The following is an 18,815-nucleotide window of genomic DNA, read 5'->3' on the forward strand; positions in this document are numbered from 1 at the left end:
ATAAAGAATTATTTGGAATGAATCGTTTTGTTAATTTAAGATTTCGGTCAAAAAAGCGGACATAATAAAATTCTGATTCGGATTCGGGAATTATTCAGGCAAAAAATTCGGACGTTATTTTTAATATTTATAGTATCTGTTTAACATTATCAATCAATTAACATACCTACATAAATTACAAGTAACATAAAATTGGGAATACAAGCATTTATAGTCTATTAATTCCATCATTAGGTAAATTCCTCCGATAGAGAGTACTGTAGTTATTGCTTTTTTTTTTTTGTTAAAAAAAGTCTCTTTCTTACTAACTCCTTTCTTTCTTTAATGTGAATCTTACTGTCCCCAACTCCCCACGGCTCCTATACCTATAGTCCAAAGTTCCAAACACATAATCCAAGTGAGAAAGACTCTTTCCGTTTATCTTTACTTTTTTTCCAATTCTTCGATGGATCTTGATCTCGATTTTGGAAGAAAATATTTTTAAAGTAAAATTAAAATCCATCAATAACAAGTCACTAAGGCTGAGAAATTAGAAAATACTTACAGAGGCAGACAGAGAAGAGAGACAGTCTCGCTGGCTGAAATCTGAATAGAGACGGAAAAGAAGAAGATAGCTTCAGATGGAGTGTTCCAATCTCTGAACGAGGCAGCAAATCTGTAGATGGGATGTGGGAATGTGGGATGGAAGTCACGAAAGTACGAGATAGCTGTTGCAGCCTTGCAGGTAGCAAGGTTGTTGCTTGCAGCGGTAGCCGGAGTCGGAGAAGAAGAAGCGCCTCAGTGTCACAGACGGCAAACTTGGTCGATTCTTTGACTCTTTGTCTCTCTCACAGACACAGAGTCACAGTAAAACTGTAAAAGGGTTAAACTGTTAAAGGGGTGAAAGTGCAACCCTAGGGGAATACGTAACGGGATTTTTTTTGAGTTTTTTTAATTAACCGAATTATTCGGATACAATTCGGTTCGGCCAAATATAACGCGAGTTTTTAAATAATTCTAATAAGTCGCGACTTTTTTCGATTTGTATTTTTAATTCGAATTCGGCAAGAAATAATTGTATTATTCGAAATAATTCGATTCGTCCGAATTAATCGGAGAATTAAATAACTAGGCTTTTAACTCTCGGTGACGACAATCATCGCGGTGGTGACCCAACCCTCCTCTGTCGTTGCCTGTGGCCCAACAGCTGCCTCTTATCTGTTTCTTTTTTTCCTTTCTATTGGTTCTTTGTTGTATTTTGGTGTGATGGGTACAAATGATTCTTTTCCTCCTTTCCATTTTTTTTTATTTTAATCTTTGCAAGGAAAAGTTGCAGGTTGAGATGGTGTAATTAGTAAGATCTTAGGATTAACAAGAAATCTATCAGTGAGGTAGAAGAAGAGAGGGAAGAGATGTGCACTGATCAAAACACAAATCACTTTTTCATTTGGAGATTGAGCCTATTCCAACTGAAAAACTGAGCTTTAAATTTAAGTCGTCTGTCGCCTTTCCAAAGCCGATGTGTAGTGATCAGGACACAGATCCCCTGTTTTCTTTCCCCTTTCCTTGCGTAACAGATCTATGACCTAAACGCCAATGATTCTTCTTTATTTAGTTTTCCTCTTTAATAATTCTCCTTTAAGAAGAAAAGAAGAGGATGAACTTTACCAATTGGAGGGTGTTTTTGGCTTCGTGGTTTGAAGCAAGAGTTCAAGTCCCCAGTTGGTTTCACTCCAGAGCTGTGCTTCTGTTTTGATGGTGATAGAGTGTTACGCCCGCACCCGAAATATACCCTAATACCTCGAAGCAATTTAGACCTTACCCAAAGGGTAATGCCATGGTGGCAATGGTCAATAGTAAAGACCTTGAACTTAAAATATTACTAAAAGGATTCCTCGAAGCCTTGGAAGTGTGGGGCCAAAGCCCCGCAACTTTCCTTGAAGTTTGGGCCATGACAGCAACACCAGAGTCACGATCGGATCCACTGCTGGTGAATCCGGCCGATAATCCGTTCGTGCTGTCATACTGGTTTTTATTGTTTTCCTATGTGGGGCCCACGTCCCCGTATCCCGGACCTCGGGGCTATGCCCCTGGACATGGTGGACCCCACCCTTGATCTTTGAATGTTGATTTTGCTATGTTGTGGGGGCCACAAGGCTTAACTAAAATAAATAATGATTTTATTTTAATTGGACCAAGCTAAACAAGCCCTAGACTAAAACACATTTTTTGGCCTTAAGCTAAGCCAAACATAGCCTAACCAATTGGACCTAAGAACCCTAGCCAAACTGGCCATTAGGCCCATTTCATTTTAATAGCCAATAGATCCTTTTTAGGTTTGAGAAGTTGGGTTGGTTCAAGGACCATGGATTTAACCCCAGCCCAATAGTTGGGCCTTGGCTTATTGTAGGAAATAGGGAATAAAGGTAAGGGTAAATTAGGTAGTTTGCATTTTGTTATTTGATTTAACCTTAAGAGGGTAAATAGAGGAGAATCTCTTAGTTTCCCTCATTTCTCATTAGAGCCCAAACCGTAGAGAAGGAGAAAAAGAAGAAGGAAGAAGGAAGACAGAAGAAGAAGAAGAAGGAGAAGAAGGAGAGAAGGGAAGGTGAACTCAACTCCCTCACTCACATTCTCTTCCTCCCCTCTTACTGTCCGGATAGGGAAAGAAGAAAGGAAAGAAAAGGAAAGAAAGAAGGAGAAGAAGAAAAAGAAAAGGAAAGGAAGAAGAGGAGAAGGAGAAGTAGAAGGAAGAAGGTTAAAGAAGGCTCACCTAGCCTTGTGCTTGTTGTCTCCATTGAAGGTAAGCCATCTTCCTCTCTATTTCTCTAATTTCTAGCTTAGGGTTTTGGTATTTGGAGTTTGGATTTGACTTGGGTTTCACTTGGGACCCAATGTTCTTGTTGGGGACATGATCCTAGTCCCTTTGGGTGCCATTGCACATCCTAAATCCTCCCAGTGGAGTGTTATACAATCCAAGCCTTGAAAACTTAGGTTTTGCACCTAAAAACCCAAGTTTGGGTTTGGGAATTGGACATAGACCATAGATGCCTTAATGCTTTAAGCCAGTAGGGTTATTGGGATCCTATTGAGCCTTAGAAATCATCCCTACAAGCCGTTGAAGCCACTAGGGGCATTAGGGATCAATTTGCATGAAGTGCGGACTTGAAAAACCCATTCCTGCTGCGAGCGGACTAAGGACTGGACTCACCATCATGCATCTGCCCATTGATCCGCTCCCTTGAGAGTGTCTCAGGTGTGTCTCAGGGTTTGACTAGATGCATGGGCGGACTCACACAACAGAATCCGTTCGTGGATCCACCAGCAGTTTTACAGCATGACCACTGTTCAGTATTTTAGCAATAACTTTGTCTATACATATCGTATCAATGTCATTCAAGTTGCGTTGTAAAATAAATTCAAAGGATTATAATTTATGTGAAGGAACCTTGGATCAAATCTGAATAAAAGACCCTCGAAAGTGGGCCCACATATGGCTGATATGTTTTGACAGCAACTTAGGAACATGGTTGTAATCCGGTGACCTCGCCCACATTGTGGCTGCTTGTGTAGGACTTAATAAATCTTTTTGGGGGGTTAATTACCACCATAATTGGCCCCCTAAATATATGTTAATTAAGTGACCTATTGGAGCCAAGGACTATCCTACCCTTGATGCCTTAAGCCCTCTCCCTCTTTGATTTTTAGGAATTAGAATCTTTGAAATTTGATGTTTGACCAAGGGTTTCATTTAGAACCTAAAGGTATGGACCTAGTCTACTATGAGACTTCTTGTTTGAAGGCTTACCTTTTAGTTCACCCGACATTGTGCCTATTCCCAAAACATCCTTTTTCACCCTTGGGTTTCAACACCCTAGAGCAACCCTAGACCTTGGATTCTTGATGTTTGATCTATTGAATCCCCCAACCCTTGAGAGGCATCTATTGCAACCTCCTTTCTGTCCAAAGGGACTTGTGACCTCAACCTAGAAATGGAAAAAGCCCTAAAGTGATTCCAAACCCTTGAATCCCTAAGACTGATGCCTAGGTTAAGCTATGGTAGCCTGTTTGATCTTGATATGATCCTTTTGGATCCTATGATCCCAATAACTTTAATGATGAAGAAGTGGAAGAGAGAGAGACTTAGGAATTTCGTATTATACAATAGTAACACTTGGGGAATCCTAATGGGATCCCTCCACACATATTCTAACACTTGCTCTCACACCTTTAGGCTGTCGAACTCGTATGGGAGAGCATGTACCAAAGCAAACATTAATAGACACCTTGAACATTACACAAATCATTGGTGAGTGGGGGTTGGACTTTGTTTGTTTATTGATTGATCCTATATTTATATGCTATGTTTCATTTGCAATCATTTTACTTGTCGTACTCCATTCATAACGCATATTTACATTATTTATGTATGGTTGTGATCATGTGAATGTTAGTTGATGGCTATGTGTTGTGATTGTATTGAAAATGGATGAAATGATAATGTGATTGTTTAATGTCTCTCATCATGCTTTATATTTGGCCTGTTATGTGTCGTGTCGTGTTGGTACCCGGATGATAAATGGAATGGGACGTTGGCGTACCCGGAAGACCTCTCGATACAATAGATTCATATAGTATTTTGCACAATATTGCATTTGTATTTTGTATTAAAGGGACACGGGTGATAGAGGGTAAGTTCCTACACCGTGATCACCTTGTTGATAATCCAACCCAGGGATCAAGGGTAAGTTCTGGTATTGTGGTTGAGATTATTGGAGGTTTGTTGGAGACCGATGATGTGTTCCGAGACTGGCAGGCTACCACTGACGTAGTTAGGGTTATATCGTTGGAGATCGAGGGTAAGTTTCGGTAACAAGGATATGACTCTACTATGTCGTAGATTAATAGTGTTGTATCGTTAGGGATCGAGGGTAAGTTCTGGTACCAGGGATACAATTCTAGTAATCTACACAGCATAGCATTCATGCATACATCACATCTCATCATCATCATCATCATTATTCATGTTGCATATCATACTGTTGCATATGTTGCATGACTGTAAATCGAATCTGATGTGCAAGTCATCATTGGTGGTATGGGACGCCAAGGATGTTTGCTCATCGGGTTTGGCTTGCAGTCTCATATTTGTTGTGTGTGTGGTTCAATTTTCTGCTCATTGGGCCAGTGGAAGCTCACCCCTCGAGGAACCCTTCTTTTAGAATGTGTTGCAGGCTTATATCGAGGTGCGATAGAGGACTTGGATGATGCGAAAGCTGGATTTTAGATGTTAACACTTTAATTACTTTCTTTATTTAATGTTACATGTGTTGCTGTATTTTGATGTAATATTCTCTTTTCTTTGTATTTCACCTAATCTTTTAATGTGGTAACTTTTAGATTAAGTATTGTACTCAAAGATAACCTTTTATATATGAAATATCACTGTAGTTATTTTCCTAAATGAGAATCAGGGGTATTTATTTTAAATCTTCCGCTATTTTGATATCAGCCCTGATTCTCGACTGTATGACTGTGAGGTAAGCCACTGCATCGGTGATCCTGGTGGTGATTAGGATGTTGGGAGGCATCCTAGTCATACCCAATTTATAATATTTTATCCCTTATATGGATAGGGGTGTGACATAGAGAGGTCAATCCCCAGATCCTTACATTGGTGAAGGCATTCTGGATGATGACCCTACCCTGTGGGTCCAACACCACAAAGATAGGTTTGCCGTTGAAGTGTCACACCTCCTTTAAGTTTTGATAGTTATCCTTTTTAATGATTCTCCTTCAACCTTGTTCTGTTTCTTACTTTCCAGATCGTAACTTAGAAATCTACAGGGGATCGTTCCTTAAAGGAATTGATGTGAATAGATTGCCATCAACTGCCAAGTGTGAAGAAGAAGCCGGTGTCTCCTCTCCGAACAGTAAGATATTGAGCTTGAGCGGAAAGCGAAGTGAGAGGGATACAAACGGAGAAGAGCCTGAGATTGAAAGACCTTGTTCATGTGGAATCAGTGACAAAGAGGACGGCAACGGATCTAGGAAGAAACTCAAACACTCTGGTAGAGAGGAGGGTTGAGTTGTCACCACATTGGTTGCCGTCACCGAGAGTTTTAATAGAGACAGAGAGATGGGAGATGAAGATTGGGTTGGGTTAGGTTGGACAAACCATAGGTTGGGTTGGGTTTTAACTTGTCTTTACTTTTGGCCGTTGGATTATGGATGGATAGGTGTCACGTTTTTAAGAGGGGAAATTACAAGAAATAACAGATTGCGAAATGGAGAGGATTCAAATCCTACGAAATGACCACAACACTCCATGTCAGTCATTTCCAACTTAAATAAAATGGGCTGCCCTCGAAATACCACTATGAAGTCCAACCCAAATGCTTAAGTTATTAGGTAGAGATAGTTCAACGGTATATGAAGACACATCTATGATCCCTCATAGCATCTCAACAATTCCCTTAGAGTTGATTTTTTTTTTTTTTTGGTAGAAACAAACTATTAATAGTTAATTGAGATAAAGTTGTGCTGTTGTTGTAAAAACATACTAATAAAAGTACCAATAAATACAAAAGGTGGTAGCTGCTCTCTACTACACTATCAAAAAACTTAAAACATCTAACTAAAGAGCTAAATTAAAAGCTATTATGCCCATACTTGGGTACGTTAAGGAGTTCCATCAACGCCGAGTTCCATAAACTTAAACTATTTTGGATCCTGTCATTATTTCATTGTTTTTAGGGATGAATGTTCTTTTTTTTCTTTTTTCTTTTTTGGGTGGAAGTCTTAAGTCTCTTCACATCAATAGGTTAAAGGATAAGATAACAGAACAGGTTAAAGGATTTGCACCACAAAAATAACAGGTTAAAGGATTAGGTAAATAAATTTTTTTTTAAAAATACTATATGTAGCGGCGTTTTTTACTAAATGCCGCTAAGTGTGTATATTTTACCGGTGTTTAAGAAATGCCGCTATAGGATATTTTACCGGCGTTTATGTAAATATGCCGCAAATAAATCATAATTATACCAACGCTTACCAATATATAGCGACATTTCAAAAAAAAGCCGTTATAAAGTATATATGGCGACATTTGTTAACAAACGCCGGAGAAAGTATACTTACACGGGCATATGGCATAAACGCCGCGATACATTTTCGGCGGTACATTTGATGACATATGTGCGGCATTTGTAATAAACGCCGCTGAATCATATAGCGGCGTTTTTTTAAGCTACGGCGACATTTAAAAAACGCCGTAAAAGACGCCTTTTCTTGTAGTGGGTTAAGGAGTTCCATCAACTCTTACTTTCCGACGCAGCAGAAAAAAGCGAACCAAATAAGAGTCCAAAAGTAGTTGCCCCAATGGCGAAGCCAAGCCAAAAACCTAAACTAATATGATCATCAAGCTCTTTCTTCGTGAGTTTCACTTCCTCCCTCGAGTTTTGTGCTTTATTATTCTCCATACATCGTTCCTTAGGTTTCTCTCTTTTCTTCAAACGGCTATTCTTACCAGTCAAATAAGCTTCAATCTTGGCTATTTTACGTTTCAGATTTTCTATTTTTCTTGAGTGAAAAAGATCCTTCGATAACCTCGTGATGCTCTTATTCGTACGTTCCTCTAATTCTTTAACTTCTGTTTCAGAATCAGAGATGATGATGTTTAGATTACTCCAAGGAGTTTGGTCATCATCGACCGAATCAAACAAATCATCCAATATCATATCGTCCATGGCTGCCTAGAGAATATGAAGAAGCAGAAAGAAGCTAAATAGAAATTTGCAATGAGATAAATAAGGAAATAAATCCAACTTATTTATATAATAACTTAATTAGAGTTTAGTTATATAGATAAGGATACGATCTCAATTCCCACAAATGTTTTATTTATTTTTTATTTTTTTTATTGGTTTGCTTGGGGAGCACGTCTGAGTATTTATCCAGGGGCTGAGATGTCATTTTCCCATTCATTGTGGCTGAAGGAAAAAACTCGATTCATTATATGTCTAAGTTTCCCTCCATCATACGGTGAATGGACAGTCACTATCCTAGGGTTGGTAAAATCCTCTTGGTTTTTAGTATTTTTCCCAAAATACCCTCCGATACCCTTTGTGTGCATCTAAACCTACCTCGGTGAATGGATTCTCATTGTTAGAGCTAATTAGAAACCAAGTTGTTAATTAAAGTTAACAATTGAGAAAGTGTGTACATATAGTAGAAACCCTAGAGAAGAGAGGTAGGTGCACACGGTTAGGGTAACCCATTGCACACCGACTGCTAGAGTCCAAGTTACAAGAGGGATTAGGATAGAGATACTTAAGAGAGATTATGATAGAGAGGAGAGATTCTTATCCTAATAAGTTCCAAGAGATAATGCAACACCAACGAGATAGCATGTATGAGAGAGATTATGTTTATAAAAATTTGTATATGTAATAAGATAACCTGATAAATATAGTTTTAGGGAAAGAGAACGCGAGAGCAAAGCATGTCGCCCCTGTACCTAGACACAAGGGCACTCGAAATGACCACCACTTCCTTTGTCAGTCATTTTCAACTTTTCAAGGGTGTGTCGACGATCATTACGCACACCACTGTGTCTAGGTGTAGGGGCAAGGTGCGGTGCGTGATCAGGTGGCATTCTTTGTCCCATATTTTTACTTGAGACATTAGAGGGAATCATCTACCTTTCATTCGAGATGACTTGTATTAACAAGAATGTTGACAGCAACAATAAACCATAATTTTACATTCTTTGGACACAAAATAAATTATAATTTTCTATATCGTATCATTTGATTAATAATATTATTTGTTTTTTTTTTTTATTTATGTAAAATTAATTACTTCTAGCATTGAGATATTGTCTATTGAATCATTTCTTAATGCAGACACAGGCCAATGTATTCTACCTTAGGAGCAGTACCAACAAGTGTAGATTCTACATTTGTAGAAAAAGTAGAGCCTTTACTAATGGACTATAAGGTTGACTAATTTTAATCTTAAATCAACATTAATCATGATTTTCAGAGATTCATTTGTTTAAAATGTGACACTAATTTGTGACTAGTTCTTTGGGTTCTTGTCCATAACTATGAAAGAATGTGTGCTGTTTATCAGAACAATTGCATGGCTATGCCTACAAAAGATGGAAATGGGACTGAAACATATGATAATACAAATTACACAGCTCCAGTTCATGTAGTCATAGGAATGGCAGGATTCTCATTGGATCAGTTTCCTAGCAATGTAAGTAGTTAAGTAGTTAGTTTTTGTCTCGTTTTCAACAAACTGGTTTATTTATGCTAATTAAACCGGTTCAGTCCGGTTTATTCATCGTACTGGATTCCACTATTTGATAGAGCATTGGTAGATTATTAATGGGCTATATATATTATAGGGAAAAGTTTTCATACACGATTGTGTAAACCATGTATGTGAGAGGATCTCTCACAAAGAGTTGGAAAAATCATAAATTCCCACCCTTTAATATATGCCTTGAAGCTCCCACCTTCTCACAGATGAGTGAGACCATAATCCTACCCTCAAACCTCTCTCTCTCTTTTATAAGTAGGGAAGAAATTCATCAACCAAAACAAAAGGAACAAACCAAGTTTCTTCATTACTAAATCTTATGTCTGAGAGCTTAGTTTCTGCCATTCCCAATATTCCACTCTCTATGCAAAGCTACATTCTGATTGAGCTAAAAATAGTATAACCAAAAGATCAACCAGATCATCTTTAAAACTACCATCTTAATAAATATATTAATATGCCTCAGATTCCTGAGACGTGATTACGAGAAAGGCACAATCCCGAATAGGCGTGAAATAGGGCCGAGTTTTTTAAAACCCCAGCCCAACCCTAAATCCTTTTAGCTCAGCCCAAGCCCAAGCCCAACCCGGCCCTAGGTCGGGTTGAGATATCTCAGCTCAGGCCCAACCCAACCCTGATTTACCATGATTGGGCTGGGCTAGGCCGAGTTGGTCCTGATTGACCCTATTTCCCTATAATTAATTAAAATCCCTTAATTAAAATATAAGGCAAACATTTTCATGTACGGCCGTGTATGTGCATGATTGACATTAAAACCAGTCAAATTAGCATACATGTCCATCCGAAATGACATAAACACTCCTACCCCTATTTGATGGAGTCGATGGAAGAATCTCCCGTGTACACATATCTTTTCCAAAATATAATAAACCCGCAATAATTCCCTGTCTTCTAAGGACATTGAGGTATTCATTTAATTTGACTCTTTGATCAACAATTATACTGTGTCACTGTCACAATTTCGTCCAGCAATTTTGTTGCTTGTAATATAGCTAGATTTGTTGCCTTTTTATCTTTCCGGTTAGGGTTTTCTTCCTCGTCTCTATGCACAATTAAGTATAATGTGCTTCACTATTTGCCACATGGTGGTACATGAGTTTGTCCATGTGAGTATGTGACAGAGGACTAGTCAAACATCTCATTAGTACAATATCAGCTTAAAATGGAATATCCAATGTACTACCAAGTGGCAAATAGTGAAGCGTTATACTTCATTAGGCATAGTCAAGCCTAGTACCCTTCTGGTTATTATGTACCACTGCTTTACATGGTTTCAGCCACTCCCAATATTCCACCCTCTATGCAAAGCTACATTCTGATAGAGCTAAAAATAGCAAAACCAAAAGATCAACCAGATCTTCTTTAAAACTATCATCTTAATAAATATAATTAAAATGCCTCAGATACCTGAGACATGATTTCAAGAAGGGCACAATCCCTGATAGGGGTGAAATAGGGCCGGGTTTTTTAAAACCTCAGCCCAACCCTAAGTCCTCTTAGCTCAGCCCAACCCTACCAGGCTTAGCCCAACCCAACCCAACCCAACCCAACCCTAATTGACCCTGATTGGGCTGCGCTAGGCCGAGTTGGCCCTGATTGACCCTATTTTTGCGACCCTAACTAATCCTTTTTTTTTTCTTCTTTTTTTTTCCCATTTGTGTCATCCTATGCATTAAAAAAATGAAAAACATGTGATTGGGTATTGTTTTTTTTCATACCTCAATTGACTATTAGATTTTTCTTTGGGTTAAAAAACTTAGTCCAATCTTAAAATTGCAATATGTAAACATTGAATTGTAAAACATAACGTAACACGAGGCCAGGCTCAGCTCGAGGCCTCAACCCTGGACCACCCCGACCTTAGCCCCGGGCCTGAAAATTCCAACCCAGAGTTTTAATGGTTTACCTTTAGTGCCTTAAATCCTTAGACTCACTTACTCCTTAGTAGTCCTTACGTCTTACTAAATACATATTTCTTCACGATCATGACTTCTTCTATAACTCTTCAATTCTTCAGCTCTTTTTCTTTACCACTTCATCTTCTCCGTCTCCCAAATATTAGAACCGAATCGAATACCCGGTTCTGTACCCAATTGATACCCTTAGGCGTAGGCAATCTTGCGGAACCACGTAAATCCTTGTGTTCATTATGATTTTGTTGTTTGCGATTTCCATTATTTTCTGCATCGTGTCAACATCCCTTTTCAACAATCCCATTAACGACCCACTCTAGGATCTTTTTCCTTCCATGTTTCATTCTCTTTAGCGCATTCCTTTATTAGGTTTTATTTGAGGAGAAACTCTTCCTCATTAAGGTTGTGTTTGTTTGGATAGAAAAGAAAAGAAAGGTAAAGAAATAGACCTCTTCCAACCATGTTTTAAAATATCAATATTGATATTGGTATTGGTTTTGGTCGATACGATACGATACCGATATGAATTAGCCCATATCGGACTATTTTACCCTCAATACAATTAGAATTTTTCTGGCTTCTAACTGATCATAGATCATCTCAATCTCTCTGACCACACCTCCTCCCCTCCCCAATTCTGCCCCCCCCCCCCCAAATTTCCATTTATGCTTCCCCTTTTCCGACTCTACTATTGCTCTATGCAGCAAAACAATCAACCAAGATGGAGACTAGCAGTGCCCAGCCACCCAAAATCCATCAGTCAAGTCACCCTCTAAATTTCTATTTGCATCTCGTCATCCCGATCTACCTCCCCTTGCTCAAAATTCAACCTTACTCTATTCGAGCTACTAGAATTCAATTTAGCTTAGTTTGCTATGGAAAGAGGGCCTAGATACAAAGCTTACAGTGACCGAAGAGAATCAAAACTAGTGATGATCAAGCAACACTACTCCGGTGAACCAAAGTCAATTTTCTATGCCTGTAGAATCTAAATAGGGGTTTTCACACAGTCCCCTATGGTGTCCCATACAAGAACTAGAATACGAATCAAATAATCAATAGTGAATGGAAGCATATCTTGCACCGTGGTATATTGAAGACAATTCGATGTAGTTTTCAATGGATTTCTGCTCCCTGATCCTGGATCTTCCACAGCACTTCAAGCCTTTTTGTTTGCTCTCTGACTTTAGTGGTAAGTGGAGAAGAACGAATGAGTGCTGTGGGGACCCAGAATTAAGTATATATAATAATATTGTCCTGACCCTAAACCCTAAACCACCATGGGTTGGGCCAGCATATCCCTAAACTTGAGAGTGAACCGACCTGGTCTGTGTAACTTAATTCCCACCAACTGATCAACTCAAATAATTAATTTATCCCATATCTTACAATCTTCCACTTGGGCTACATTAATTATGAGGATGTCTTTCAATTGATGTGGCCATGGAATCTCATTACTAAAATCACTCTTACTTTGATCCTATTGAAAAACCCACTCATGTTGAACGACATCAGAAAATATGCCTCAACATATGGCATACAACTTTCTGTCATTACAAACATAAATGAATTTATCAACGTGAATCCTGTGAGATATTAACATGAAAATAGTGGCATGCACTATATTTTGACAAATGTCATTCCATGCAGGTCCTTAACTTCGATATTAACCTATACTTTGACAACCGCCTATAATCTGGGGTTAATATCTAACTGTGATAAAACCGTCTATAAACTGTGACAAATGCTGCCTATGAACTGTGGCAAATACTGCCTATAACCTGTGATAAAACCGCCTATGAACTGTGGCAAATTAAACCATAAGCACCAACAAACAAATATATGATGAAATTACTTTGCATAAAATAAATGCAGATTTCAATTAATGAATACAACCAACATCCATCAAACTATACTCAAATAAACGAGCTAACATATCAACCATAAAAGAATATCCAACAAGAAGTAAAACTCCCACTAACCAAGCATGTCGAATGACTCAGTAATACCTATGTTCGAGACATGGCCTTTGAACACTCCCACTGATAAGGCTTTAGTAAGAGGATCTGCCAACATGCTGTCAGTCTTCAAGTGCTCAACTGAAATTTGTTTTTCACTAATTATCTCCTTCACCAGAAGATACTTGATCTCAATATGCTTGGAACTGCTAGACTTCTTGTTATTCTTTGAGTAGAAAACGGCAGAGCTGTTATCACAATATATCATCAAAGGTCTTGATATGGAATCCATGATCTTCAACTCAGAGATAAACTTCTCAATCACACAGCTTGTTTGGTAGCCTCATAAAGCGCTACAAACTCCGCCTGCATAGTGGATGAAGCCAAAATAGTTTGCTTTGCGCTCCTCCAAGAAATGGCACCCCCTGCCAACATAAAAATGTAACCTGAAGTAGACTTTAGATCATCAATACACCCACCATAATCTGAATCCGAATACCCCACTACCTCAAGCTGATCACACCTGTGGTATACAAGCATAGGGTCTTTGGTTCTTTGCAAATATCGCATGACCTTCTTGGCAGCCGTCCAATGAGCCAAGCTGGCATTGGATTGGAATCTACCCAACACACCTACAGTAAATGCTATGTCAGGACGAGTACAAACCTGTGCATACATCAAACTCCCTACTGCTGAAGCATAGCGTATGTTTGTCATGGAACCTTTTTCAACTTCATTTATGGGACATTGCTCCGTGTTCAATTTGTCACCTTTTGCTGATAGACACATCTCCAACTGAACACTTGGACATATTGAACCTGTTGAGAACTCAATCAATGTATGCTCTCTGAGATAATCCCAAAAGTCCTCACTTTCTGTCATGAACAATATCAATGCCAAGGACAAATTTACTTTCACCCATGTCCTTCATCTCAAATTTCTCAGACAGAAAACACTTCATTTTGAGAAGCAAAGCCATGTCACTGCTAGCTAGGAAAATATCAACATAGAGCACCTGAAATATGAATCTACTACCACTGACCTTCTGATAAATGCAGTGATCCATGGCATTCTCAGCAAAACCCAAAGATGTAACAACATCATCGAACTTTAAGTACCACTGCTTTGAAGCTTGCTTCAAACCATATATCGACTTCTTGAGCTTGCAAACCATGCTCTCTTTTCCCTTACATTCAAAACCTTCTGGTTGAAGCACATAGACATCCTTATCCAAATTTCTATTTAGAAAAGCTATTTTAATGTCCATCTGATGTAGCTCCAAGTTATAATATGCCACAAGTGTCATGATAATCCTGAAGGAATCTTTTGATGACACCAGCGAGAAGGTCTCCTTGAAGTCAACTCTTTCCTTCTGTGTAAACCCTTTTGCCACCAGTCTTGCCTTGTAGCGATCAGCATTGCCCTTAGAATCTTTCTTGGTTTTATAAACCCATTTGCAGCCTATGGCTTTATAGACCTTTGGTATTTCAATTAACTCCCAGACACCATTGTTACTCATAGATAATAATTCATCCTCCATAGCTTCTATCCACTTAGAAGAATTCTAGTTGCTAATGGCTTGCTCAAAACTAACTGGATCCTCTTCTTCTCCTATGTCAAAATCACATTAATTCAGATAAACAATATAGTCTGAAGGAATGGCTGGCGTTCGAGCCCTAATCGGTCTTGTAGGTCTTTCTGGTGGTAATGCTGCCTCAACCTCAACTGCAGGTACATCTGACAAAACTGTGTCAACAATCACATCATCACCATTAGCCTCAACAACAGACTCTAATAAATTATTTTCAGTCATCAAGGATAGCTCAGTAGAACGAACTGTCTCAACTGGAATCTCAACCCTCTCTTCCTCAACCACAAGATTGCGTGTCTCAGAAGTTTCAACATCATCTTGAATGAATTTAGCAACATTAGTCTCAACTAGTCTGGTGCCTGAGTGAGGAAAATAAAATATATAGCCTTTTGACCTCTTAGGATATCCTGAAAAATAGCAACTAATAGTGTTGGGATCAAACACCTTTTCGTTTGGGTTGTATAATTTTGCTTCCGCCCTACAACCCCAAACATGCAAGTGTCTAAGGTTGGGCTTCCTGCCAGTCCAAAGCTCATAAGGGGTTTTGAAAATCGATTTGTTTGGTACCCGGTTAAGAATATAAGTGGCAGTCTTAAGTGCCTCACCCTATAAAGATTCTGGTAGACCACTATTACTGATCATACTCCGCACCATATCTTTCAAGGTACGATGTCTCCTTTCTGTAACACCATTTTGTTGTGGTGTCCCAAGCATAGAATATTGACGAGATATTCCATACTCCTGTAGATGTTTGGCAAATGGTCCTAGGTATTGATCTATATCACCATGCTTCCCATAGTACTCACCACCTCTGTCAGACCTAATAACCTTCTTAGAAAGAAAATTCTCCACTTCAGCTTTAAAAATTATGAAAACATCTAGGGCATCAGATTTTTTAGAAATAATATACACATACCCATAACGAGAAAAGTCATCAATAAAGGTAATAAAGTATCGATGACCTCCAAGGGTAGGTATAGAAAAAGGCCCACAAATGTCTGTGTGAATGAGCTCCAATAATTCCTTACTTCGAACTGCCTTCTTTTTCCTAGACTTTACCATTTTCCCCTTTATGCGATCCACACATACACGCATGTCATGTGAATCAAATTCAGTCAAGATGCCGTCCTTCACAAGTCTATCTATCCTCTCTTTGGAGATATGTCCCAACCGTTTGTGCCACAGAGTGTAAGATTTTTCATTAATAATAGGGCGTTTGATGCCAACATTCATCACCCATGAAGACTCATGATTTAATTTATAAAGCCCATCAACTAAGCATCCATTACTAATAATACTAGAGCCATGAGATAATGTAAAGCCATCTTTAGTGAAATTAAAGGAATAACCATCTCTAGTAAGAATAGAAACTAAAATCAAAATTTTCCTCATGGAGGGAACATAAACTGTATTATTCAAATCAATAAAAAAGTCTAAACTCAAATAAATCCTAACTACTCCAATGGCTTCAACTTCTACTTGCTCTCCATTGCCAACGAACACGTGCACCTCATCCTTGCTTGGCACCCTCTTGTTTATTAGCCCTTGCAAGGAATGAGTGACATGTATTGAGGATGCAGAATCAATCCACCAAGAATTCATAGGAGCATCAATAGCAAAAGATTCAAAACAAACAAGTGACAGATCAATACCAGAATTCTTCTTCTTCTATAACCATCCCTTATAAATGAAATAGTCCTTCTTGTAATGTCCCTTCTTGTGGCACAAAAAACACTCTATATTGCATGTGTCCTTATCTGTGGAACCCTGAGCATTCTGAAATGTCTTGGACTGTTGAGTGCCCCTTGTCTTGCCATAAGGATTGAATCTCCCTCTCTTGGTAAACTTCTTGTCCCACATAATTGGTCCACCACTAGATCCCCTATGAAAAGTTGCATGTGCACTCTCAACTTTGTTCAGTTTTAGCTTTCTCTCCTCTTGGGTGCAAATGGAGATAAGCTCATCCAAGCTCCACTTGTCCCTCAGTGCAGTATAAGTAGATTGGAGAACCTTGTATGGATCAGGTAGGGTATACAGTGCAATATGCATAACAAGATCATCACTTATTTTGATGTCAAGATCCCCCAGCTTGGCAGCAATAGTAGCTAAACCCAAAATGTATTCCCTAACACTGCCTCCATCCTAATAAGGATTCATTAGTTTACTCATCAAGTCACTTGATTCAGCCTTTGTGTTAAGTTCAAACCTAGCCTTTATAGCATTCAGGAACTCTACGGCAATGTCTTTAACTTCTACATTCCCACGTATAGTCTCAAGAACTGTCTTTTTCATAACTAAAATGCACTTTTTGTTTGCATTATCCCATTTTTTAAACTAGGCATTTTCCTCAGTGGTACTATTATCAGTGAGAGGGCTAGCTTTAGGCTCCTTGAGTGCCAAGTCTAAGTCTAGGAGACCCAAATGCAGTTCTAAATCTTCCACCCATTTCTGATAGTTATCCCCAGTAAGAATTGGGATAGAAGATAAATAACTGGAAGGAATAGCCATCCTACAAGGACAATAATCAACACAATGTATGCTAGTTTAAAACATGAATCAAAATTCAAAATAAGCAATAACAGCAATGTGTTTTCAATAAGAGTTATAATATCAACTATATCCCTATGCTTAGGAATAGGAATTTACTGGTCCTTTTTTTTTTTTTTTCTATTGACTGTGAAGATAACACCAACTTTTGGAAATTCAATCACTTTTGGGCAAAAGAACCCCTAAGTCATGTCCCTTATTTTATAGGTCTTAAACACTACAAATTTGATGACATCATCTTTGGAAAAATGCCACCTTTACTGTGAAAAGAACACTAACTTTTGGAAATTCAATCACCTTTGGGCAAAAGAATCCCCAAGCCAGTGTCTCTTCTTATACATTGCATATGCCTATACTTGATGACATTGCCTTTGAAAAAATGCCATCTTTACTGTTAGGGAAAGACACAATCGAATCAAATGTGCCACTTTGGTGGATTCCACTCAATCCTATCATGTTTCTCCCTATTGGAGATTTGTGTATATATGTACATGTATGGGAACATACAATTCAATGTGTTTCTTAGATATTAGAAACCAAATGCGACATAATATTGCACATTTACAAGATTAGAACATTTAAAATTCTTCCAGAACAGCTGGAAACAAAAACAGAAACAAAAACCATGCTTGAATAGTCTCAAAATAGTTCTGGAACACATATTCTGTTCTGAAACAGAAATCTTGTTCAAAACAGAAAAACAGAAACAGTATTATGTTTCGTAACAGAAACAGAGACAGCAATATGTTTCAAAACTGAAACAGTTCTATTCATTTTGTTTCATACCAGAAACAAAAATAACAAAATGTTTCAAAACAAAAACAGAAACAGCAAAATCTGAAATAATAAATAAATCAAACCAAACCCTTTTTTTTTTTTTTTTCAATACCAGGCATCCATCGGAGTTTCTGCCGTCGACAGTCGGATTCCAGCTGGTCTCCGGCCTGGTCAACGGCGACCCGATGGGTTGTATTTTCGGGTCATAAAACGGGTTCTCAGGTTGACCCTGGTACCCGAACTAGGTCGGGTATGGTCTGACCCAGTTTGGCCCACCCGGTTTGGTTTCTATTTGGGTTTGGTTTGACCCGATTCAAACCAAATCCTTTATAACCGTTTCACCTTTTAAAATTTATTTACTTTTTTACCTTTTACTATTTACCCTTTTAAATCTTTTATAACCATTTCACCTTTTAAATATTTTTTTTCTTTTAAATGTTAGTGGATTAGAGAATAGGGAATATGAGGGAATATTCCCTCATCTTCCCCAAAACCACGCAAAACACCATGGCTTCAACGGAAAAGCAAAAATTGAAACTAGAAAAATATCTAATCGTTTTAAGGTTTTGCCAAGGAAAAAAACCCCAATCGACGGCCAAAGCACCGTGATGGCGGCCCAAGATTCTGACGAAAGCATCTAACACCATCATTCTGATTTCTTATCTTGCTCTTTTTCACTTATTATAACTTCAAATAAAC

The 18,815-nt window shown here is 38.4% G+C and overlaps 2 protein-coding genes across 2 annotated transcripts; both read right to left on the reverse strand.

Moving 5' to 3' along the window:
* Positions 1-7,292: 7,292 nt before the first annotated feature.
* LOC122672333 lies at positions 7,293-7,727 on the reverse strand. Its single transcript, XM_043869825.1, has one exon. It carries the CDS (start codon positions 7,725-7,727, stop codon positions 7,293-7,295), a length of 435 nt encoding a protein of 144 aa, XP_043725760.1.
* Positions 7,728-13,522: 5,795 nt separating this feature from the next.
* On the reverse strand, positions 13,523-13,990 carry LOC122672334 (secreted RxLR effector protein 161-like). The gene has a single exon (XM_043869826.1). It carries the CDS (start codon positions 13,988-13,990, stop codon positions 13,523-13,525), a length of 468 nt encoding a protein of 155 aa, XP_043725761.1.
* Positions 13,991-18,815: the final 4,825 nt, after the last annotated feature.

The sequence above is a fragment of the Telopea speciosissima genome, chromosome 8, assembly GCF_018873765.1.
Source record: "Telopea speciosissima isolate NSW1024214 ecotype Mountain lineage chromosome 8, Tspe_v1, whole genome shotgun sequence".
NCBI classification, from domain to species: domain Eukaryota; kingdom Viridiplantae; phylum Streptophyta; class Magnoliopsida; order Proteales; family Proteaceae; genus Telopea; species Telopea speciosissima.

Bases quoted from the DNA above. Each gene is read 5' to 3' on its own strand.
- LOC122672333 (XM_043869825.1), bottom strand. From the start codon at position 7,727: ATGGACGATATGATATTGGATGATTTGTTTGATTCGGTCGATGATGAC.
- LOC122672334 (XM_043869826.1), bottom strand. From the start codon at position 13,990: ATGTGTCTATCAGCAAAAGGTGACAAATTGAACACGGAGCAATGTCCC.